General features: G+C 37.4%; 1 protein-coding gene across 2 annotated transcripts in view; it reads right to left on the bottom strand.

Moving 5' to 3' along the window:
- Nucleotides 1-729: 729 nt before the first annotated feature.
- The window catches only part of CACUL1 (CDK2 associated cullin domain 1), an 85,731-nt gene continuing 60,842 nt past the window's right edge, over nt 730-25,618 (bottom strand). For both annotated transcript variants that reach the window (XM_036735957.1, XM_036735958.1), the window contains exons 6-10: nt 21,296-21,385; nt 12,749-12,887; nt 3,496-3,539; nt 3,324-3,375; nt 730-2,945 (exon numbers count right to left, since the gene is read on the bottom strand). In XM_036735957.1, the coding sequence (XP_036591852.1) occupies nt 3,347-3,375; nt 3,496-3,539; nt 12,749-12,887; nt 21,296-21,385 (302 nt within the window). In that variant the 3' untranslated portion in view covers nt 730-2,945; nt 3,324-3,346. The remainder of the gene's footprint in view (nt 2,946-3,323; nt 3,376-3,495; nt 3,540-12,748; nt 12,888-21,295; nt 21,386-25,618) is intronic.

Below are 25,618 nucleotides of genomic sequence, written 5' to 3'. Positions count from 1 at the left end.
AGGACCACTGTGCAGCCCAAACCAGATTAAAATGCAACTGGGAAATACTTAGCAAAATAAATAAAACTACAATAGAACTTAATGTTAATATGAGGTTTTCTAAGTTAAGATGAGGCCCACAAGGATCTGAAGCTATGATCTAATGACTCATTTCCGTATGAGTTTGACACCACTGCTCTGGGCAACTCTCAGAGGGAGAAGGAGCCAACCTGCATTGGCAGTGAGGCATTTCCTCACCTAGAGCTCTACAAAGAAATCATAAGTCTGTTTACCTCCCAATCCCACCTGCTCCGCCCCACCTCCCCCACCCTAATTATTTAAGTCTCAAGGCAAATTTTGCCATCATTTAACATATCTCAAGCCAGTAAATTACAAATGAGAATTCAGCGTATATAATCTTAAAATTTAAATATCACATTGTTCAACTTAACAAATTAAATAAAAACATTTAATATTAATACAGAAATATGTTCCAAAGTATAATTTGTATTTCTGTTACTGATGAGTTCATTTCAGGAGTGGAGTGGAGCTGGGAACAATAAACAAATCAAAACCAGTTATGCTGTTATAAGAGTTACCAGTTCTGTCCTACCTTATTGTCATGGCTTTACAGTATCAGCTCCCAGAAAGGAGTTGGCTTTAATCACAGTGTAAAATTTAGAAAACTAAATGTAGACTATTATCTATTATGCTAAAACACACACAAGAATAAAACCATAGAAGACAGTATAAAAATACCTCTGCATTAAGTTAATAATGCAAAAACATACAGAAATTTTAATGCCAATTCACAACATAATACAGTATTTTTTTTCTTACAAAGGAAGTTCATACATACTGTTGGACAAGCAAGAATGCTACATTGTGGAAAAAGGCTTTCACTACCACTAGGACGCTTATGCATTCATCTAGATTAAGAGGAATGTTCAGTTTTTCCTTTTTGCAGGACACTGAAGTTTACTTCCTAATGAAAATTTATTATAACGACCTTCTCAGACATGAGACTTCAGTTCTGTGTACTATTTACAAGCTCAATATCAAACTTTTTATTAACAAAGTAAAATTCTAACTACATGATGAAAGAATTCTTCAACACTCTAAATTAGAATGTTACTGGTGTAGAAATCAATTTCTCAGGTCACATTTTGTTCCTGTACATGTACATATATATATATATATATATATTTTTTTTTTTTTACAATAATTCAATATCTATTACCACAACCTACAGATCCTTGGATGGTTAAATGGACCCTGCTCAAAGTGCTCCATAAGATCGGAAGGTTCTCCTTAACCACTGATCCTAATTAATTTGAAAACTCAATAACACCTTCAATTCTTATCTTCCCAAAGTGGAGGCTTCCTTTGAAAGGATGACTTGCTTCCCTGGATCTTTCTTTTGAACCCTCTGTCTTACTGCCTAACTCCCTTCCAAAAAGAGCCAGCTGGAATTTATGGAGGCTACATGAGACAAGGCTTCAAAACAGGAGCGAGTGGACCAATCCAAAGGGTCCCTCTAAAGGCCTCTTTGCCACCTCTGCCATTTTTGAGGAGGTAAAAGTTATTCTGACATAGCCACATAAAACTGAAGTCTGTAACACAAAGCAATATAGTCTGTTTGGACTTAAGGAAAGAAGAAATATTTTTCCCTGCCACATCTTGCAATTTTCTCCCCCTTTCAAATGGGAATAAACTTAAAGGAACTTGGCCAGGAGAGAGTACTGTGGGCGTAGAAGAGAAAATGCCCCCTCGCCTCTGCTGGGAAGAGTCCTTGTGACAGCAAAGTAGGTCTAAACCCCACCTCTGCCACGCCAAGGAGCTCTGTCAGGATGCTATGGCTACCAAAAGCTAGAGTCAAACTGCTTTATTCTGTCAAGTACATTTCTCACCTGTTAAAAAGAAATGGATCAGGAACCCTACACCACTGATTTCATTTGGATTCAAAATTTAACTCAGAACTTCAAAAGGCGCTAGTTGTTCTGACGACACTAGAAACACAGCAGTGGTATGTGTTCTGAGGTTCATAAGTTAACCTACTGTCAACACTTGCAGCAGCTGACACATTCATGGTTAAGTGATAAAGGGAATGAAAATTTCTCCAAGAGTTGGTCCCCAACACTAATATAAACATACACATATTAAAGCAGACAGAATATCCGACCAATCTGCTGCAAATTAACAATTTTCCCCCCTCAATTAAGCACCCTGCCAGCTGAGCAGCAGTTAGTGCCTTCCTGGGTTTGTATATGATACCATGAGCATCATCAGGAAGCATCTTTGAATTTGAAATCAGTTGTTGCAAAGTGCACAAAGCTCAAGGCACAGAGTGGAAAAAAATGAACCAATGAGAATTCAGAATATTCATGACAAAGCAGAGTTAGTAATCTCTTTTAACACACTTTCTAATGCTAAACAAAGGACCAACTCTTTAAAAGGGGGATTTTGTTTTGGTTACGGACAAAAAATACTGTATTATAATGATTTTTTTTAAAGTAAAAGATATCTTGACATATGAAACGGATATATACCAACACACTTAACAGTCCACAAATGAACAAAAAATAAGTGCAAAAAAGGATTCTTCTTGTCTTCTGCAGGAAGTTGCTGATTTGGGCTGCCAATTTTCACTGAGTAATGCTTCTCAAGATACCTGTTCCTCACAGAAGAGGTGTGAATACAATTTGTTGAAAGATTGTCACCTCTCAAAATTATTCCCAGGTCTAGCAGCAACTGACTTTTTAAGAAAAATTAGAAAACCAAGCACGAAGTCCAACCTCCTCTTCCAAGTCTAGCTTGGTGACAGAGCTCCTGAGTCTTAGCAGGGCCCAAGCTGGTGCTCTGGATACAATCCCAGCTCCTCCAGGGTCTCCTTTTAGGAATGAAAGCACATCCAGGACACATTCACTATCTGCACCCTCTGGAACTGGCACATGCTGATGAGCCATCTGAAAAAAAAAAACGTAAATAGTAAGCAACTGTGTACACAAAACACCATTCAATAGTACTTAAGGGGGCTGTTATTCCCCTGGCCCACAGGACCTCCTCCCCAAATCCCCTTGTGGCAAAGGAAGGGTTTTACAAAAATATTCTACGTAGGATTAAAGGATTAAATAGATAAGGGTCATGAAAGGTGCTAGATCACTAGCATGTGAAACTGGGTCACCAGTTTCTGAACAGTGTCAGCTTCTTCACAACCACCCCACCAAGGTCTACCACCACCACCACCACCACCACCACCACCACCACCACCACCACCACCACCACCACCACCACCACCACCACCACCACCACCACCACCACCATTACTTCCCAACTGAAACTACCTGCAAGACAGTCAGTTTGAACTTCATGAAAAGTTGGTCCTTATGTGGACACCTGTTTCATCAAGAAACATACCAATGTTAAAACATTTCATCATATAGCTATCAATATTATTTGTACTGGGTCACAAAACTTTTGACTTTTAGAAATAACGACAAAAATGTTATTACTTACTGTAAGCTAATTCTTCTCCAGCTCTCTTACGTGACTGATCACCTCTAGGAAAACAAAAGTAAGAAGGGTAAACAGAAGTGACTGGCAGAGATACAAGGGAAAACATGTCCTTAATTATGACATAGATGTGTGTATGTGCATATATATATATATGTATGGCAGATACAGTCTTAATTACTCCTATGCACAGGCTGTCCCCCCATGCCTAGAATGCACTGCCATCCATTAGAGTATCTCGTTTTCTCTAAAACACAAGTGTCATCAACAACATGAAGCCACTTCTGATCCTCCCACCTCCTAATGACTCTGCTTCCCAATGACCTTGCATATATTAATATGTGTACATATTTCCCGATAGAAGGAAAGCTCCTTGAGGACAGGGACCATTTCTCTTTTGTCTCTGTATTCCCACTGCTTGCATAGTAGGCATTACTTGCTGATTAATGGAAGGACAGTGACTGACAACTTGTTTTGGAATGTGTTTTTGCACAATATTTGAAAGATTTGCACGGGATAAGAAATGTATGAGTCTAATAATACAGTGTTTCCATGTTCTGAATTTGATTAAGCATCAATTCTGACAGACATGAAAAGTCTATTTTTTTTAATCATGAATTTATAAAACAGGCAGAGATGGGGCAACCCTCTTCTCCTCCCAGCCCCTGCTTATCCCCTCCAAAAACCTTGTCATATAGCTTGAAGATAGTAAGAGGTGACTGGGTTGTCAGCACTGCTGCTGACTTGTACAAATGTGGGCAAATCCTCAGACTCCCCAAATGTCAAATGAACACTTGAAGGGCCTTACCTGAGAGATATGTAATGAAGCTAAAGAAAATAAAGTATACTGAAAAGTTCATAAACATCACCCTAATGTACCATAATGTCTTTCTTCCAAGAAAAGGAAGAGGATTTTAGCTATTACCTAATTTACCTTAAAATATATGCAGGAGAGATGGGGACACAGATTTCCTCATTCCTCACTTTACAGATGAGAAAATATGGAAGCTAAAATTAGCAAATCCAGAGCATGTTAGTGGCAAAAGCTAGGATTAGTCCATGTCTCACCTATAATGCACATTCTTCTCTGCCTTCATCCAGGCATTTTAGTTAATACATGAAATTTTTTTTATGCTTAAGATGCCTTAAGAAATATTTTCATTTCATGTAGTCATGACCTATGAATTATTAAAGCATAAGCATAAATTTCCTAGTTTCTAATTATCTCTCCAAATGTGTACATTTTCCTGAATTGAAAAACACTGTACTAAGTAGACATGTAAGTCTCTTTTCTAGGCCTAAAATTCTAAGAAAAATGCATTCTTTTTGAAATTCAACTCAATGGATCATTTAGACCCAGATGTTATCAATTCAGGAAAAGATTCCATTAGCAAATAATATTTATAAACAAGCTTGTTAAACTCTAAATTGTTTTCAGCAACACTTGACTAAAAAACAAATGAAATTCAGTTTATCATGACATTCTTTACAGGAATAATTCTGAACAAAGGAGGCTCAAGGACCCTCCATGCATGATATAAAACTTTCATGAAAAATGTTCATTACTTCACCTCCACACAAACAATTAAAAACACAAAACACATACCATGTAAGACTACAAACGCACACAATGTAGAAAGACTACAAACACAAGAGAACTCTTTTAAAGCCATAATCCCTTTAACCTATCTACCCATCAAATCAATATACAGCCAATGATAGGCCATCTAACCGAAACTAAAGACGAACTGTAAGGGGCTCTAAAGCTGTAGTCTCTATTACCACATGGATCCAGATTCAACTACATAGAGGAAAATGGACCAACACATTTAAGGAGCTCAATTTTCTTTTATAAAATAAATGTTCATTACACTATTAGGAAGTCTTCATTTACTATTAAAAGTAGTTGGTGGCCAGCTCCAAGGACCGCAAATGCAGGTGTAACTTAGGGATGGTTCAATACCTTTTCAAGCTGAGCACACACTTTAAAAGCTCAGAGTTAAGCTTACTTTCCATTATTTGATTCCAAATGACAAACCAGTTAAAGTCAATTTAATTAAAGAATAGGAAAAAGCTGACTCGAGTAAAGAAGAATAAAAAAATTAAAGAATAGGAAAAGTTGACTGCAGCTCACAATACTGTTAAAACAAGGCCACTCTGTATAATTCTTTACACTCACAAACGTCTTTTGCAATTCACCAAAAAACCCAGCTCAAATGTGATGTGCTCACTAGCAACTAATAACATAGTGTGAATGCAACAACATTTATATATTAGGACAAAACACTGCAAAGACTTCTGTGGCACACTCTATTAAATCTTGGGCATAGTACTAGACCCCAACATAATGTGATGGGAATATAATCTTAAATGAAAAAGTGGTTTGCAAAGCTGTGCAGTATAATCTTGTGGTTGGCTGAGCATAAACCATAAAATGACTGCTTGTATCAGAATAGCCAGTAACAGAATTATTATTAGATAACTGTACTATATTCTTGATTCTTCTCGCATCAGTGGATACAATTTCTTCCAAAACTGCTCTGGCCAAATAATGATCAAAGAAGGCACTGAGTTTCACAGAGCATAATTTATAAGACCCATCAACAAGCTCTTAGGAGCAAAAGGGTGGCTTTTGCATTAGCCTAAGTATGGTTTCTGCAAATCCTCCCTGAATAGTAGTGGGAGGATAAAAAGTTGGACTGGAATAGTTGTATATGATGACATGAGCTCATATTGTCTGTTCTACCCAAAGCACTGTCAATATAATTTAAGAAGAGAGTTTAATCCTCACAACGATCATATAATCATAAATTTAATTATATAAAAAGCACAATTAACTTGATTATAATAAAATCTATTTTAATCTTATTATGCCCTGGAATATTGCCTGGTAGTTAAATTTCAGCCAGAGGCTGAGCAAAGAAAATGCAGTTTTTCCATTTAAAATAAAAATTTTAATCATTTTTATAGACATAAGGGATTTGGTCTTAATTGTATGATTCAGTTATATGTTTAAGTTGGTACTGTATGCACTCAGAATTAATACATGATAAGATTCAATGAGGCATTCCTACCATGCCTAAGGACTCCAAACCTTCCAAACCTTGAAATGTCCTAATGACTAGAGCAATGGTTCTGCATATTCACTCATCCTAATAAATTGTTCTGGTACACAGCATATTCATTCTTCAGAGAAGCAATAAAATGAAAACACCTTGAGGACAGAGACCGTCATTCTGGTCTTCGTTTCCCCATCAGAGAGCACGGTACCCAAAGGTATTAATGAGTATTTGCTGAATGGTACAGCTACAATCTTATACTACCTTCCTCACAGTTCGAATAAAAAAAATGTTTAAAATAGTAAAAGTGATTCTCAGTCCCATTTAGGTTAGCTTTTAGTGGCAGAAACAGAGCTTCAGGGTTAAAGAAACAGGTTTTAGCCTAGGGGTTATGTTCTAATTCCTTTTTATGGGTTTTGGACTCCTTTAGCAATAACCTACATATTTTCCCTTCTCAGAAAAGTGTTTCTAAATATATAAATACCTAAGATTACAAAAGAAACTAATCATATTAAAATGTAGTTATCAAATGGTTGAAAAAAAATTGATGGTGCCTGGGTTAAAAAACAAACTTGTTTTAGGCCATCTAATCCAGCAACCAAAGAGCAGACATAAAAGCATAAACTGAATCATATCAATCTTGACATTCTCGTTATAAAAGGTAATAGGAGACAAAAGGAAACTTCAGCTAAATAGAATTCGGGTACATCGGTTCTCCTCAAAGAGGCAAATAGAGGAGCTGGTTGTATTGTTTTACTCATGCCTCCAAAAGCAACAAACAGTTCATGGGATACTAGGTAATCTTACATGGGTAAGATATGCAAAAAAGAACCACCATGAAAATAAATGCCATTTATGTATCATCACCTGCTGCAGAGACCAAAATTCTATGAAAAAGCTTATAAGCTTCTCCATATTAAATCAACATATACTTTGTAACTTTATTTCATGACTGGCTATTAGGGATTTCAACAAAAAATCTAGAAAGCACAGTTTAAGATTAAAAAATAAGAAAGGCTAAAGGCATGTAGAACATACTCAAGAGCTGCCTCTAATAGAAGATAATATTTTTAACAAATGCTTATTGTTTGATTGACACTTTAAAGAATCAGTGCCCTAACCTGATTTGCCCTAGTTCCTGCCCACACATACCAGCCTCTAGACCATCTTGATGCTCCTAGTCAGTAGAAACATTCCCCTAAATCTCCCTCAAAGGACTTTGTTTGGTACACCTCTCTAATGTTCCATCTTATATAACATCATATAGGATAGTTATTAAAGTGTGTATCTCATTTCTCTAATAAACTTCCTATCTTCTCCACTTTCTCCCCCTAAATACACACACACACACACACACACACACACTCACTAAAGACTCACGCCTTTATGGCAAGAGTACTTTTTTTAGAGAAGAAAATCACAAGGTGCTAAATATGGCAATCACCCAAATAACATCAGAAAATAAAATGAAATTATATTTTGACTGAAAGAAAGCGACTGCTTACTGATGTGGAAGTCATTTCTAAATTAGCTCTCTGTATAGTCAGACCACTGACTAGTTAGAGAAAACATCAAAATCGATATAATATTAAGAGGAAAATAAGAGCTGGCATGTGAGACAATTCTGACCTGACTTAAATAGGCTATTTATGTACAAAAATGAAAAATGGGATAAAAGATTATCACCATTTCCTGAAGAAATTAAAACACTAAATCAGTAGTTACAATAAGGAAACCATAACAACCTAGAAACCACCTCAACTAGTAAACACTTGATTTCCTTGTCAAAGTGATAGTATAAACTCAAAAAATCTCATGGAGTAGGATGGTACAAAATTATGATCAGTGAATGAATGAATGAGAAACAGTGAGAAATGGTAAACAGATATTATAGATGGAAAATTATAAAGGCTCAGAATTAAATAGGAATAGAAGAATTATACTGCAGCTTTGCAACTAGGTGGTACAACAGCTAAGTGCTGAGCCTGGAGTTGGGAAGATCTGAGTACAAATCCAGCTTCAGACAGTTACTAGATATGTGATCCTGGCAAGTTACTTCCTCCAACCGTAAAACAGGGAGAACGATAATCCCTACTATTTCCTTCCAGAGTTTTTGTGAGGATCAAAGGAGACAGTATTTGTAAAGCTCTTAGCACAGTTCCTGGCACATCATAGGTATTTAATCCATGTTTATTCCCTCCCTCCTCCCACCCACATTGCAAAACTGCCCCACTTTCACTACATGTGTGTCCCACTTTCACTACAAGTGTCTATCTGAAACAAAGGGCTATATTTTTTAACATCCACAGTGATACCATATGGCTAAGGGATATAAAATATCACAGTCTCCAAAGAATTCAAGTTACGGGTCACCTAAAGGTCAATGACATTGTAAATGACCGGCATATATAGAATGCAACAAATTACCAAGAGGAAACCGTGGGAAGAAAAAACGTAGTAAAAGAAGCCAGACATAGCCGACCAGAAAAGAAGTGAGGGTTGGTCACAAAGCACAAGGGAAGGCTAACTGATAGATTGCTTCCTGCCCCACTGGTATCCATGTAGTATCAAGAAATACAGAGGCAGGCCCCCTAAACACAAGGGGTGGACTCCTTACTGTGGGGATTTAAGGTAGACATCAGCAGACAGTGTTAAGTGGAACGAACATCCACATTGATGAAAACCTAGAATCATCTAAGTAATAGTTTTTAAGAGAATATTTAACTTAGAAGGCACACAATTTTAAGATCTCTGGGTCATACAAGATAGTGGTCTTTCTCTACACCACTTTAATTCTTTGAAATCTCCAAAAAGAGATTTCAGACAAACCACAGCAAAATCCATAGTTCAAAGAGAGAACTCCCAAAAGGTAAAATCTTTATGAATTAAATACCTCTCTCACCTGCCATCATGCCACTGGCAGGAAAGCACAAACTAATTCACAGGCTTGTACACAAGGCCCACATATATTGGGATCCAGACTGCTGCCAAAGTTCTGCTTTATACCTCATCTTTTATGCCCACAACTCACAACAGTAAACAAACACTAATTCTGCCTAGGGGCATGAGGAGGAATGATGATAGCAGGGTAAAAGCATTCACCCCTCTGACTGGGCCCAAGCCCTGGTTAGCACTCCCCCACTCCAACCCCACCCCTGCAAGACTTCAAAGTAGGAGAGAGAGACAACTTAGGAGTCACAGGTATTCCAAAAGACCATGACAAATCAGAAAGGCCAAATGCCATAATGCAGGAAATGCAACACAGCTGATGTGTGTGGTTTTGCTGAACTTCTTTATTCCCCTTCTTTTTTTATTCTCTGTTTGAAGAAATGCTTTGACAGGAAGGGGAGAGACAAAAACAAACATGATGTTAAAAAAAAAAAACATTTTTGAGCGCTGAAATCTAAATTTCCTCCCCTCCATCTTAAAAGACTAATTTCGGATTAATGTATTTGTGATTTCACGTTGGCACTCTTTCTGCCAGTACAAATGGCAATCCTTACTTGCCTTATCATCCTATCATTCCCAGAAATTCCCCACAAGAGGATCTATCCAGTGCACTTCAGCCTCTGCTTCAGGGCTTAATTTTTCATGGGTGCCAAAGCTACCAGCCATTTTTCCTCAAATGATTAGCTCAATTCCTTTTCGTCCACGTCCTTTAGAATATCTTTTATGCTACTTCTTATGTGTATATTACAGGTAATATGTTTCACCCTATTTACACCTAACTTGCTGCTCCTTTTCACTGCACTACATGACCTTCAATTTAGATTCTTTAGAGAAAAGTTATAATTTGTATCAATAAACACCAAATTTGTCTCATGACCAGGAAAATATTGATATTTAAAAAATTAATTTGTATTTCAGGAAGCAGCCTAGGGCCCAAGTGCTGGTAACTTCCCAAAAGTAATCCAGTCCACTCTTCTTCTATTCAGTTTTAGGCCCAGCTCACTGTCCACATGCAAATATCACTCCAGATACATGTACTGATAGAGACAGACTAAAAACGAGTTGTCCACCCACCTGCATGTCATAATCTGGATTATCTTTTGAGGGGCTGTGGATCTCACTGAGGTAGTCTTAGGGACTTGACTCAATCTGAACAGTGTTATCCACAAACAAGAGTATCTGGAGAAACTCATCACTATGTTTTGCAAGTAAGCGTTTGTTGAATTAAACGATCTTGTATTAAAAATCCTTGGTTGTTCTCCATTTCCACTGACAAGAGCACTAAGAGTTTACCAGTTTAGGTGACTTAGGGGCTCTTCAGATTCCATGCTGTGATAACTTATTTACATAAGTTAAACTTCACTAAGAAATAGTGGTGAGGGTAAAGCGAAATAATAAAAGTTAATGATGCTCATTTATTTGTCATTTTTTCAGAGTCAACAACTTATTTAAACAGGCAGAATAACATGCGGTATTTTCTCTTTATCCTTTTTTTATAATTTGATGTTGTTTTGGCCTTTACTTTTAATCAGTTAGTCTGATGGTAGAGACAGATGATTAAGAAATGTCTCCCACGTAAGTAAGCTATAATTTGCTATCTAATGAGATAGAGCCAGCTTTATCTGACAATGAACCAAACTGAGGGAGTTAACTCCTCTTTGAATCCTGGCCACTAGAAGGGACTAAAGATGGGGCAACGTTGCTGTAACTCATGCTTCTCACTTGCAGCTAAGCAGCAAGGCTTTACTTGGCCAATCTACATAGACTGACAATGTGAAGAAGCAGCAGGAAACACTGTGCACTAACAATGTGGGGGTATATTCCTTTCTTCTATCTCCCCCCACCCCACTGCCAGCCTCCCCCACTCCAGGCACCTACAAATAGAAGTATAGCCAACAATAATATCTTCATTTACAAAGGAAAACAGGAATCTGAATAGTTCCATTAAATGTTGCATTAATAAAGAGAATATGATCGTATTTACTATTCATCACTAAAGGTAAAACATATGTAACTGTAGATTTGAAAAAGCAGTTATATCAGCCAAGGTTACCCCAAAGGTAAACAAACACCAGAACCTTGAGAAGTCCTCATTCATCTGCAGCTCTGAAGAAAGGAGCCAGAAGAGGGCATGTTCCTTTCCAGAGTTTAATACCCTGTGAATAGTTGGTATACAATTATTCTTTTAAAAAGAAGTACTCAAGCATCTTCATTCCCACTAAAGGATTGCCAAGTCTGGTTTTGTAACATGTTAGGGAATCTCCAATTTTTTCAATGGATGTCATAATTCAGATAATTTTCATTTACTTCAACTTATATACACTATAGTATGGCACTTTGGCAAAAGGGGTGTATATCACTCAAAAATTATGCTTAAGAAACAATAAGATATGGTAAACTAGAAGTAAAAAAATTTCTGAAAATTCTAAAGGAAAATTTTTCAGGGAAAAATAAAAACATAGAAATACCTTTTTGGTTTTTTTAAAGCACTTTTTATGCATGCCTTGTTAGCAAACCTGTATCTTATATAACTCAATTTGATTGAAGTGTTGTCTATTGAGAAATGCAAAGGTCCAAAGTAATCATCTCCCCCACCCAATTTTTACAGTTTGGGAGTGGGGGGCAGTGTGAAGGCTGTATATGTAAAAAGTTATCTTCCCTTCTAGGAATTCCTACTCTAGGAAACCTCTAAAACAGGAGTCCTCGATCTTTTTTGTGACATGATCCCTTTACAAGTCTGGTTAAGCCTAGGGATCCCTTCTTGGAATTTTTTTCTTTTAAATTTATTTATTTTTAGTTTATAACATTCAGTTCCTCAAGTTTTTGAATTTCAAATTTTCTCCCCTTTCCTCTCCTCCCCCCTTCCCACCCAAGACAGCATGCAATCCAATATAGGTTCTACATACACCTTTGAAATTTTTTATATGCAGAAAACAAAAAACAAAGGATTACAAAGGAAACCAATTACATTGAAATATAGTCATCACACTATTTAAAAGGCATATTCATGGACTCCAGATAAAGAACCTCTGCTATAGAACTTCACATAATGCAATAAAATTTCATACATAACCCTGCCATAGAACCCATTCCCTATTTTAGCACTATAAATATTCTCCTACCTTGTAGCAACCCATGTCAACACTGATCAAACTACTAAAAAGGTCTTCCTCAGCTGAGGAAGAAAGAACTGAGTTGTAGCTGCAGCCCGAGCTTATGAGAGTTGGTACTAGTATAACCCAATATACCTTGCAAATCCATTTTGTAAAAGGTCTCTCTGGAGTTTCTGATCTTGCGCTGCATATTGCTGAAGCTCTGATTCCACTGCAGGTGGGAGTATGTTTGGGATGAACTTAGAAAATAAAGCTGGTGCCATCTGAACCCACTCTGTGAAAGGAGGAAAAAAAGAAAAGGGGAGTTTGGGAGTTTATTCTTTTTGAAAGGCAAAATCTATACCAAAATAAACATTAAAAGGAAAAAAATTATCATTAAAAGATCTCCCCTACTACTAAATTTAAAAACTTGACTATCTTACATGTGTGTGTAAGCCATGTGGTAGGCTGCCAAAGATAAATAATACTGTCACTACCCTCCAGGAGCAGGTGAATATAAAACATACAAATAAATATGGAACAAAATAGAATGTGTATAGTAAAGATGCCCAAAATGCTGTGAGAGTTTTAGAAGAGACAAGGACATCTTTTGGGGAATGGTGGCCAGGGAAGGAATTTTGGTCTAGGCAGTCACTGAGATTGTGAGTGGAGACACAGGGAAGGAGGCTACTGTTTCCTTTCTATTACCAGTGGCAGTACCAATTGTTAACTGCTTACAGATAAAGAGTTAAGAAAAGTGGTAGAGGAGTGACGTATGCCCAGTTGCTGCTGTTCAGTTGTATCCACCTCTGTGGACCCCATATGGAGTTTACTTGGCAGTGATACTGGTTTGCCATTTTTTGCTCTAGCTCTTCTTACATATGAGGAAACTGAGGAAAACAGAGTTAAGGGACTTGCCCAGGGTCACACAGCTAGTTAGTGTCTGAGGCTGAATTAGAATTCATGTCTTCCTGACTCCGGGCCTGGCGCTCCATCCACCGTGCCCCCTAGCTGTCTGTATGCACACTCACAGGATAAATAACAAGATGCTCATGTTGTGTAGGCCCCTGATATCCTAGGAGAAGGCTGGAAGGAATGTGAATCTAGACAGCAGTTAAGGTGAGTTTTTGTTCACTTACCTAGCAGGAGAATTCATATCCCCTCTCTTCCTACCCCAATCATCATGAAAATTATTTTTACATATATTAAAACACACACACACACACACACACACACACACACAATCACACCCTCCTATATTGAGAACTCTACAACTTTTTCATAGAAAGTAAAAGATCTCCCTTATCTCAGAAAACAGTAATGCTATTTTAAGCCACTATTAGTTAAAATTTATCTCTGTTTCTAGCAAAGAACTTTTAGGTGCTCTGGGGAGTTTATGATGAAAGAAAGAAGCAGTATGCCTCAGTGGCCAGAAAGCTCTGAATTCAAGTCTTCCCTCTGACTCTGTGACCCTTAACTTCTCCACTGCCCCCAGGCAATTCTAAGGCAATATACATCTAAGAACAGTTGCTAATCAGCATAGGAAAGGAATCTGGCTCATCAGAAGTTCCTCTTACCAATTAAATCATAAGTTCAGACCCTTCCCTCCCTCCCCAGAGAGCTAAAAGAAAATACGTTCAATGTGGTAAGGTAACAGTTGAATGCTGGGTAAGGAAGGGTTTGGGGTTCTTAAAACCATAAACTATGTCTTACAAACACTGGTGGCTCCCAAGTTGTTTACAACGCTTAATGTGATAGTACTGCAAATTTGTGTCAGGTTTTTACTGGGTTATATATCTGAACTTTGTGAGATGAGTATAGTACATTACAAACTCCTCAATAAAACAGAAATACAGGGTTCCTAAAAGTCTTAGTGCAATTTTAAGCTATCAAAGCTTTAAACTGTATTTAACTTCTAAACTTTTTAAACATTTTCAGGACACCCTCCATAATGGCTATTGCTAGTGATATAAAAGTGCCCAAAAATAAGTCCCTCGGGAAATATCTAGAACAGCAAAGGTTGTCTAAATGAAAAAAAAATATTTAACAGGTCAATTCTTGAATATCAAGTTCTTCTCACAACACTATGAATTCTATTACAAGTGTTCCAGCTTAGATAAAATAGCTTTACATGTACCAACATTTCTTTTCACCCTAAGAGATTAGCTTTCCTCTAAAATTCTCTTCCTTACTTGTGATAAAAGCCACATCCAATAATGCATTCAGTCTATTCACTATACAGAACTCTGAAACGCCATAAAGTACCTGGTTCCCATCCAACATGAAAACATTATTCATAGGCTAACTCTCAGAAATCACATGAGCTCTGTTCAGAACTACTGTTTAATTAAAAAAAAAAGCTCCAATTCAGTTCAATAAGATACGTAATAGATTACATAGGGGCTTCGGGTCAAAAATTTTCAGATATATAACCTAGAAAAAACCTGACAGAAATTTGCAATACTATCACATCAAGCTTTGTAAGCAACTTAGGGAGCCACTGGTACTCATAACTGTCTGGTCTATGGGCATTAGGAATTAGGAATTTTTAAGGAAATTAGGAACAGGGGGGAGGGGCCGTCATTATATTTTACATCAACCTTGACAGGCTTCATTGGCTAACTAGAACAGAAACTTTCCTTGGAATCCTCAACAGAAATACAGCAATTAAAGCTAAATTAGATGGTTACAGCATTTCACCAATTAAGGAACGCTATTTACAAACAGTTATTAAATGTTTTCCATACTCATCCAAAGAAACATTATCTAAATTTTGCAGGTTGTAAGATAATGTTCCATGCTGGGAATTTAAGAAACTTCCTACAGAGTATTTTTTAAAGTTTCTTTTTTTTTTAAAGTAAGGAAGTTTTCTATTCAGATGGAACAAAGATTCCAAACTTTTTAGTCTGATATTCAAGATTGTCCATAATCTGCCAGATTATCACCTTTTTTTTTAATCTCATCTCATGCTAATATTCCATTACTAATTTTATAATTTAGTTTAACTACTCACTAACTCCAGGTATCTTCTATACTTCTCTACATTTGTACTTTTGCTCCTGTCATCCCACAGGTCAAGAACGGCCTTAACTCCAAATTTTTGCTGGTGAAATACTACCATCTTTCAAGACCTTATTCAAATGGTGCTTCTTTGCCAAAGCCTTCCCTGCTCCTCTTCTCCCAAGGCAGAATTCACAGAACTGAAGCTGGACAATATATCTGTGAATATCTAGTCCAAATCATTACAAAAAACAATCTCCTAGAAAACGTACCCAATAAGTAGTCATTCAGCCTTTGCCTGAAAACCTATCAATGAGGGGAAACCCACAACCTCCAAAGAGTATGTCCTAGGCTGTTATGATATACTTACTAAGTTCTTAAGGTCTGTTCTATGAAAATTCATGGTCTCTAAATTAACTCTCCAAAACAGATTACACTTCAAGAACATACTACATACAGTCTTTTTGCAGGACCTACTCACATCAATATCTTATACTCAAATTCAAGAAACACTGAATAAGTGTGTATGAATAAGAGGATGATAATGACGATGACTAACACTTATGTAGCACTTACTCTGTGCCAGGCACTGTGCCAAGCATTGCCATCATCTCATCTCATCTGCACAATAACCCCAAGTGCTATTAGTTTCCCTATGTTACAGATGAGGAAACTCAAGCAAACATGGGTTAAGTGACATGGTCAGAATCACACAGCTAAGAAGTGTCTAAGGCTGGATTTGACTCCAGCCCCAGCACTAGCTTTGCAAAGACAAAAACTAAATAGACCCTGACCTCGAGAAGTTTACATTCCATTGGGAAGACACGATACATACATAGAAAAGTATAGTACAAAGTAATCTGGAAAAGAAACTAACCACTGAGATGATCTGGAAAAGGTTGCAACTGAAATGAGTCATGAAGGAAGCTAAGGATTATGAGAGGCCCATCTCAGGAAAAGAGAGCATTTTAGTCATGAGGATGGAAGATACGAATGCAGAGGCAAGAGACAATGTCAAGCTCAGGCAGAGCGAGGAGTCCAGTTTGGCTGGAATGTAGCACACATGAAAGGGAATAATAAGAAATAATACAGAAAGGTATACTGGAAACATTCTACTAGGGCATGAATGCCACCCTGCGGAAATTGCATTTTGTTGCAGAAATAATAAAAATTATCTTGTGGTAGAGTGGAGAGAAAACTGGATTTGGTTTCAAATTCCTTTGATAACTCACTACCTTCTGTGATCCCAGGCAAGTCAAAACTATTTAGGTCTTAGTTTCTTTATGTATAAAATGAGAGGGTGAACAATTCTGCACTTCACATCCTCACAACAGCCCTGTAAATACCTTCATTTTACAGAGATGAACCTGAGCTTCAGATTGATTCTGGGTTACTGGGTTTGATAAATAAGAAATGTTGAACACCCAGATCTGCCTGAACAATGACAGCACTCTACCTATTATTCCATCCTGCCACTAGGTCTTATGACATCAGGAGCCATGTTTTATCCATTTCTGCACTTCCCCTTATGACTAGTACAGTACTCTGGGTGTGGTAAGCTCCTTTCAAATATCTGTTAAATTCTATCTGGACAAGAAAGTCTCTTAGGGTTCCCTTCACACTTGTGCTGCTCTTATTTCAAGACAGGTATACCAGAAGAGCAAGCAAAAATACACCTATGAATGTGAGGGTCTTAGTTGCATTAATGCATGCAGATATTTGTTCAAAACCAGGAGTATTGTTATGACACTTACAGATTGGCAGTTTACACTTGGGCCTGGTAAGATAAAGCTCTATATGTATATGCAAGGGAAGAAGAAGTGAAGATTCTTTAAAAGAAGTATATATCAATACACAAAAGTTAGAGCCTGAAACATGAGATTCAGTTTCTTTAAGTTTTTTTTTTTTGCTACCATTTAACTCTTTCTTTTCCTAAATCCTATTTTAGAGTACAATTTTGCCTAGATCACTGTTCTCATGTCATGATGACCAATATCTCTCCATGCTATGTGGCAGCACAGTACAAGTGAGAGATGGGTCTTGCAGTCAACAAGAGCTGGGTTCAAGTGCTGCCCCTGATACATACTAGCTAAGTGAACCTGGCCAAGTCACTGAACATCTCAGTGCTCTAGGCAATTCTCTAATTTCACAGGAGACAGAACAGCTGTATGTCGGCACCAGTAGAGGGAGTTCCTCACCCAGCATTCCATAACCCAATGAAATCAAAGGGATGGAGCTGCTACTCCACCTCACTCCCAAAAGATAGAATGAAAACTTCAAATCTTTTCAAAGCAGTTACTTCACAACTTTGGCACCTATTTGGCCCTTAACTTTTTTTACTGCCCAGGATCATACGACTAGTAAATGTCTGAGGTCAGATTTTAACTCAGGTCCTCCTGATTCCAGGGCCAGGGGTCTACGCATTGTGCCACCCAGCTGCCTGCACTTAACTTTTTAAAAGACTTAGTTTTCTCATCTGTAGAATGAGGATGATAATAATAGTAACTACCTCTCCAGGTTCTTGTGAGGATCACATGAGGTTACATATGCAAACCTTAGAAGTGCTATATGGGGGGGCAGAGCCAAGATGGCGGCTAGAAAGCAAGAACTAGCATGAGCTCCCTGCTGAGCCCTCCAAAAACCTATGAAAAATGGCTCTGAGCTAATTCTAGAACTGCAGAACCCACAAAAGGGCAGAGGAAAGCAGGTCTCCAGCCCAGGACAGCCTGGATGGTCTCTGGGTGAGGTCTGTCCCACACGGAGCTGGGAGTAGAGCGGAGCGGAGAAGAGCAGAGCCCAGCGTGAGCGGCGCAGACCAACCAGACCAGGAGCCAGGCAAAGCGTGCCCTAGCGCCCTGAATCAGTGAGCTGCAGCAGTTACCAGACTTCTCAACCCACAAACACCAAAGACAGCAAAGAAGGTTAGTGGGAAAAGCTGCTGGGGACAGAGTTTAAAAAGGAGTTCCTGGTTTGGCCACCGCCCCGGGGGCAGAGGAGGTGGGACAGCTACAGAACTACAGCTACAGTTGCATCTGGCCCCAGGCCCACCTGGTGGGAGGAATTAAGGGGTGGATCAGAGCAGGAGTGAAGAGCCTGCTGAAGATCTAAGTCTAGTCCGGGTTGGGAGTTCTTGGGGAAGGAGGAGTGCTGGTGTGGCAGAGCTGGCACATCCCCCCAAGCTTGGAACATAGTTCTCTTCACTCTATAAGCAGTCATAACCTGCTGAAAAACTCAAGGGTCAAGTTAATTGGCTGGGAATATGGCCAGGCAGCAAAAACACACCCAGATTCAGTCTCAGACTCTGGAATCTTTCTAGGGTGACAAAGAAGACCAAAACATACAGAAAGAAGAACTCAACAAAGTCAAAGAGCCTACAACAAAAGCCTCCAAGAAAAACATGAACTGGTCTCAGGCCATGGAAGAGCTCAAAAAGGATTTGGAAAAGCAAGTTAGAGAAGTAGAGGAAAAATTGGGAAGAGAAATGAGAAGGATGCGAGAAAACCATGAAAAATAAGTCAATGACTTGCTAAAGGAACCCCCAAAAATACTGAAAAATACACTGAAGAAAACAACACCTTAAAAAATAGACTAACTCAAATGGCAAAAGAGCTCCAAAAAGCCAATGAGGAGAAGAATGCCTTGAAAGGCAGAATTAGCCAAATGGAAAAGGAGGTCCAAAAGACCACTGAAGAAAATACTACCTTTAAAAATTCGATTGGAGCAAGTAGCAAGCTAGTGACTTTATGACAAATCAAGATATTATAAAACAGAACCAAAGGAATGAAAAAATGGAAGACAATGTGAAATATCTCATTGGAAAAACCACTGACCAGGAAAATAGGTCCAGGAGAGATAATTTAAAAATTATTGGACTACCTGAAAGCCATGATCAAAAAAAGAGCCTAGATATCATCTTTCAAGAAATTATCAAGGAGAACTGCCCTGATATTCTAGAGCCACAGGGAAAAATAGAAATTGAAAGAATCCATCGATCGCCTCCTCAAATAGATCCCCAAAAGAAATCTCCTAGGAATATTGTCGCCAAATTCCAGAGCTCCCAGATCAAAGAGAAAATAATGCAAGCAGCCAGAAAGAAACAATTTGAGTATTGTGGAAACCCAATCAGAATAACCCAAGATCTAGCAGCTTCTACATTAAGAGATCGAAAGGCTTGGAATACGATATTCCAGAGGTCAATGGAGCTAGGATTAAAACCAAGAATTACCTACCCAGCAAAACTGAGTATCATGCTCCAAGGAAAAATATGGACTTTCAATAAAATAGAGGACTTTCAAACTTTCTCAGTGAAAAGACCAGAGCTGAATAGAAAATCTTTCAAACACAAGAATCGAGAGAAGCATGAAAAGGTAATCAAGAAAAAGAACAAGAAAAAGAAATTGCAAGGCACTTACTAAAGTTGAACTGTTTTGTTTACATTCCTACATGGAAAGATGATGTGTATGATTCATGAGACCTCAGTATTAGGGTAGCTGAAGGGAATATGCATATATATCTATATCTATATATATCTATATATCTATATATCTTTATGTATATATATATATCTTTATGTATATATATATGTATATGTGAGTGTGTATGTATGTATATATGTATGTGTATATATATATATATATATATAGAGAGAGAGAGAGAGAGAGAGAGAGAGCAGGCACAGGGTGAGTTGAAGATGAAGAGAAGATATCTAAAAGAAATAAAATCAAATTAAGGGATGAGAAAGGAATATATTGAGAGAGGGAGATAGGGAGAGATAGAATGTGGTAAATTATCTTGCATAAAAGTGGCAAGAAAAAGCAGTTCTGTAGGAAGAGAAAAGAAGGCAGGTGAGGGGGGGAATGAGTGAATCTTGCTCTCATCAAATTTGACCTGAGGAGGGAATACCATACATACTCATTTAGGTATCTTACCCCACAGGAAAAAAGGAGGAAGAAGATAAAAAAAGGAGGGATGATAGAAAGGAGGGCAGATGGGGGTGGAGGTAATCAAAAACAAACACTTTCGAAAGGGGACAGGGTCAAGGGAGAAAATTCAATAAAGGGGGATAGGTTAGGAAGGAGCAAAATACAGTGAGTCTTTCACAACATGAGTATTGTGGAAGGGTTATACATAATGATACGCATGTGGCCAATGTTGAACTGCTTGACTTCTTAGGGAGGGTGGGTGGGAAGGGAAGAGGGGAGAGAATTTGGAACTCAAAGTTTTAAAAACAGATGTTCAGAAACAAAAAAAAAAGGTTTTGCATGCAACGAGAAAAATAGATACACAGGCAATGGGGCGTAGAAATTTATCTTGCCCTACAAGAAACGAAGGGAAAAGGGGATGGGAGGGGAGTGGGGTGACAGGCTGATTGGGGAACAGGGCAACCAGAATATATGCCATCTTGGAGTGGGGGGGGGGTAGAAATGGGGAGAAAATTTGTAATTCAAACTCTTGTGAAAATCAATGCTGAAAACTAAATAAAAAAAAAGAGAAGTGCTATATGAACACTGGCTAATCTCTACCATTAGAACGACCTATAAAGTGGTAAACTAAATTGACACGATTAAATGTCATACTATTAAGCTTCATAGAAGAGATTTAAGATACACATTTAGTTTTTCAAAAAATCAAGCCATCTCACTCTTGGTTGAGGCTGACCCGTAATCTTTTGAATCCTTTACAAAGGAAAAAGGCAATGTTTACCTGGTCTAAGTGTATACAGGCCTTTCACAATATTTGCCATAGTTGAAGGTGTTATTTGAAATGGTGTTGACTGGGCTTCTAAAAGTAAAGCTGAAATAAAAAAGAAAAAATGGTTACCAAGGCCAAAACCCTTACTGGTCCCCAAAGGCTGCTGTTGATGATCTTGTTTCGCCTACTTCTCTAAGAAAAGCTTATCAGAATTTCTACAAACAATCTACACACAACTAAAGAGATAATTTCGGAATTACCAGTAAACATGAGAGTCTATGGGAATGTCTAATGGAAATGACCCAATTCCCAAACATTCTAGCATACGTCACAAATGAATATTGCTACCGTTCATGTTACCATAATGAATGAACTTGTAAATGCTTCCATTAAGCTACTAAATCAAAAGATTTTCATTGAGGCAGTAGAATGTTCCCTAGATTTGAATTTTAGACAACAAAACTCAATAAGGTCACTATCCCCTACCTTTCCATAAAAGAAATATTTCCTGTTAAGTGAAGTCAGTAAACATTCAGAAAAATAAAATTTCTGGACTGCAATGGTTGAATATATTCTGAACACAGCAGTGGGGCTGACTGAGCTGCTTTAATAGTTCCAAATGAAAATGAGTTTTCTTTTTGTTACTAAGAATTCACTGAGGTTCGTTAACACTAATGTATTCATTATGAAAATTATTACATTACTCTAGAGAACCAATCACTAACAGACACAAATATTTACTATTTTTCCATTAAGGTTTAGTAAGTTCTAAGTAATTTTTTGGCAGATACTATAGTGTGAACCAATAGTGTTCTTTTTTTTTTTAAGGTCATTGCTATTTATAGCTAAAGTCTTTCAAATAAGTCAATAGCAGAGTTTTACTACAGTCTCACACAAAATACAGAAAGAAATTCTTCACTTATACATAAATACTCAAATGGATCTGTGATTCCATCGATTAGGGAATTCATTCCAAGACAGATTACAATTCATCCATATCTGCCTATTTCATCTTACTCAGGTCCACGGCCTCAACAAAGACTTGCCAAATAGAGTTCATCCAATTTGCTGGAGGCCTTATTTGCTTTCCTCTTAGGGTAGCAGTGGAACACAGTGGCTTATCTGACCCACATCCCCCACCTTGCTATGTGACCTGACTTCACTTCTAGTCATGCAATTCTTCGAAGACATCTTTTACTCCTATTTGTCAGAGTTTCTACTTGGTTATGTGCTGCAGGCATTATGTGCCCCTGTACTGCCCTCTGTGTGATACTCATTTTTAGTTTTCCATGCCATGGAGCAACACTAGTAAAACACTAGCATTGAAAATACGGGCCTTTGTCTTCACGAGAAGTTTTGTGAACAGTAAGAGAGCTTGGCAATTTCCCTAAAGTAATCTAGTTCTGCTCTCCTCCTGTTTGTTGAATAAACTTTATAAGGCATCTATCCAAATACATGTTGATATGCAGGCAACAGATCAGGCCTGTATAAGATGTTCTTCATCCACTTGGTCTTTCCTATGTGAATGAACAAGCCAAACTTCCTTGACTGGTTACAGATCTCTTCCAGGAAGCCATATACTTGGTGCAACCAGCACAGTACTATCCAAAGACAGGAATATCTGGAGGACTTCACTATTCAGAGATTATCCCTCCTTAACCTGACTGTGAAGGTTGGATCTCTTCCATCACAATGGTAAATACCTTTGGTGAAAATAAATCTCCCTGTTTTATGCCTTATCTGATATTATCAGAAGGTTACTGAACAGGATTAGTGTCACATCTTCGAAGAAATCTAAATTGTCTTGATACATATACATCTTGCAAAAGATCCTATAAGGTTGTGTTTTGTTTTACTAAGCCAAATTTTTTCATAGTCAATAATGGGATCACCGTTTATGTACTTTCTAAAATGAGAAGTATTTCTATGACAAACATGAGAAACTTCTTCTGACAAACTTAATCTTTCATTATTTAAAAAATGCTTAGTGAGTTACACTTCAAGTTAACTTAATGAAAGCATATCATCATCAATATGCATTACTCATTTAATTCTAATTTCATCTGAAAAAATCTTGACTATATTTAATGCTGCAACAACTTTTACATTTATATTCAAATTTATTAATAACAAATTGTCAAGAAGGTGAATTCTATATACATTAGAGATGAATTGTTGCACATTCTCTTTTAGTTTAGGATAAACACCAGATTTCGAGCAGTATCTAAAGGCTCCCAAAAACTTCAAGATACTAGCTCCACCCTAATCCTAGAGCAAACATCATGGGCATTCAATAAGCATTCCTGTCACTAAATTCTCACTATTCAACCAAATGTCTCAGTAAAGGCGAAGGTAAATGCCTCAATTGTGTTGCCAAGCAACATAAACATCTAGATATAAATACTACGCATCTCAAAATATATTGTGCTAGGCAAATTTGAAAGCTTTGGGATAGGCACAAGTTAAGAAACAGAAATAAATTTAACTGGCAGCTCTATTAAAGTTAAGAAAAAATATACGTAAGAGTGATGTGTGCGTGCGTGTGAATACTAATTGGATTACCTACTTTCCAGGGTTACCTACTGGAAAGTGGGAGAGGAGGAACTCTGTAATTATGAGCTCATGATATTGTGATAAAATGGTGTAAATACTAAAGTGCTTTGTAGCCTCAATGCTTACATAATTTACACTTAAAGTTAACATAATATTAGCACTGATGATAACCAAAGATCAACTATGAATTTCTGCCTAATATAGTATTCATCTTCAAGGAGAAACCTATTTTAAAAAGATTCCAATTCTCTTTTTGCTTGCTTCTCTGCCCTTATCACCGCCCCCCCCATCTCATATTTCTCTTCAAGTGAACTATTTTGCTAATTTTGATGTACAAACCAACATCAATCTCTCCACAAATCAAAATATTCATTTCCTCAGAGACTTTATGAAATTAGCAGGTCAAAACTTTTGCAAGTTTAGGTTAAATTGCTTATTTCCCCCAAATTATTGCAATGTAGGTTCTTTTGGCTTATAATGACCTTAGTTCCAAAAGCATATTTCTAGAGGATATGGTTTTTATATGAGCAAGAAGGAGGTATGTTTCATTTTACTCAGTCAGGTATTCAAACACTCGTACTACAGGTATCTAACAGAATACTTTTATATGTGCAATCAAAGGTCAGTGTTTGGAATTATTCATGAAATAATTCCTCTCTACAAATCACAGGTTCAACTTTGGCATTTGGTCACTAGTATTTTCTGCATGTGGCAATATGCCTTCAATGACCAGGTATTCTATAAAAACCTCAAGCTACATGACAAGGTGCCATTCAGCTGACATGATGATCCACTCTTCACTGGAGAAAAGAGGGCATCTGGCTAAGTGTGGAGGGACTAGGAATGTTTCATATTTCCATTTCTAAAGAGAGGTCTATAGATGAATTGCTAGGAGGAAACTGATAGAACTGGATTTTAGGTCCATAAACCACGGGGTTTGGGGTTCTTTTTTTTTTTTTTTAAGAAAAGTTAACAAATGTATATATTGCATCACTACTGTTTAGATTCTTCATAAGATTTTGAATTTGTGGGTCTCATCACCTTTTCCTTGCCGGGTGCTTTGACAAAGTCAAAAATGTAATGTAATTCTGCAGACCAAAGGAATGATCACTCCTAGAGAACAGACCATTTCTATATAGCTTTTATGCCTTATATTAGGTGACACAAGATCTCTCAGAAAACCCACATATTTAAGAACTCATGTATTCACTGAAAACATCCTAATAAGAAACCTGACCAACACCTCCTCCCCAATCTGAAAACAGTAATTACACCTTCCTAAGTATTCAAATAACAAAACTACATAAAACAGGTAGTCAATAGAAGAGTAACATCTTCCTTAACACTGGGAAAAGAATATTTAAAATTTATAAGCTAGTAGTAGAAAATAAATCCTCTGGCACTTCCTACATTTACTAGGTGAAGCCCAATGAGCAGATAGAGTAAAGCAGGCATGTCCTATCGCACCAGTAGTTGCTATACATTCATGGCATTTAAAAATACTCAGGGAGTTACTTGCTATATTCCCACTTGGATATGTGGGAACATTCATTTATGTACATCTTTTTTTTTTTTTTTTGGAAGCCTTTTTTTTTTCTCATCTCTTCAGCATCATGTAAATGAAAATAAGCAAAGAAACCTTTTATTCATCTGACCTTAACTTCTAAAATCTCTGAAATTTCCTAAAGCTGTGATAAATGAGCAAAATGATATTTACAAAATAAATAATAACAAAGTAAATGAGTTTTTTGTCAGATAGCATAATTTCTCCATCGGATTTTG

This window comes from Trichosurus vulpecula, chromosome 8 (assembly GCF_011100635.1).
Source record: "Trichosurus vulpecula isolate mTriVul1 chromosome 8, mTriVul1.pri, whole genome shotgun sequence".
NCBI lineage: Eukaryota > Metazoa > Chordata > Mammalia > Diprotodontia > Phalangeridae > Trichosurus > Trichosurus vulpecula.
The sequence above is the reverse complement of the archived record's forward strand: the minus strand, read 5'-3'. Positions and strand labels throughout refer to the sequence as shown.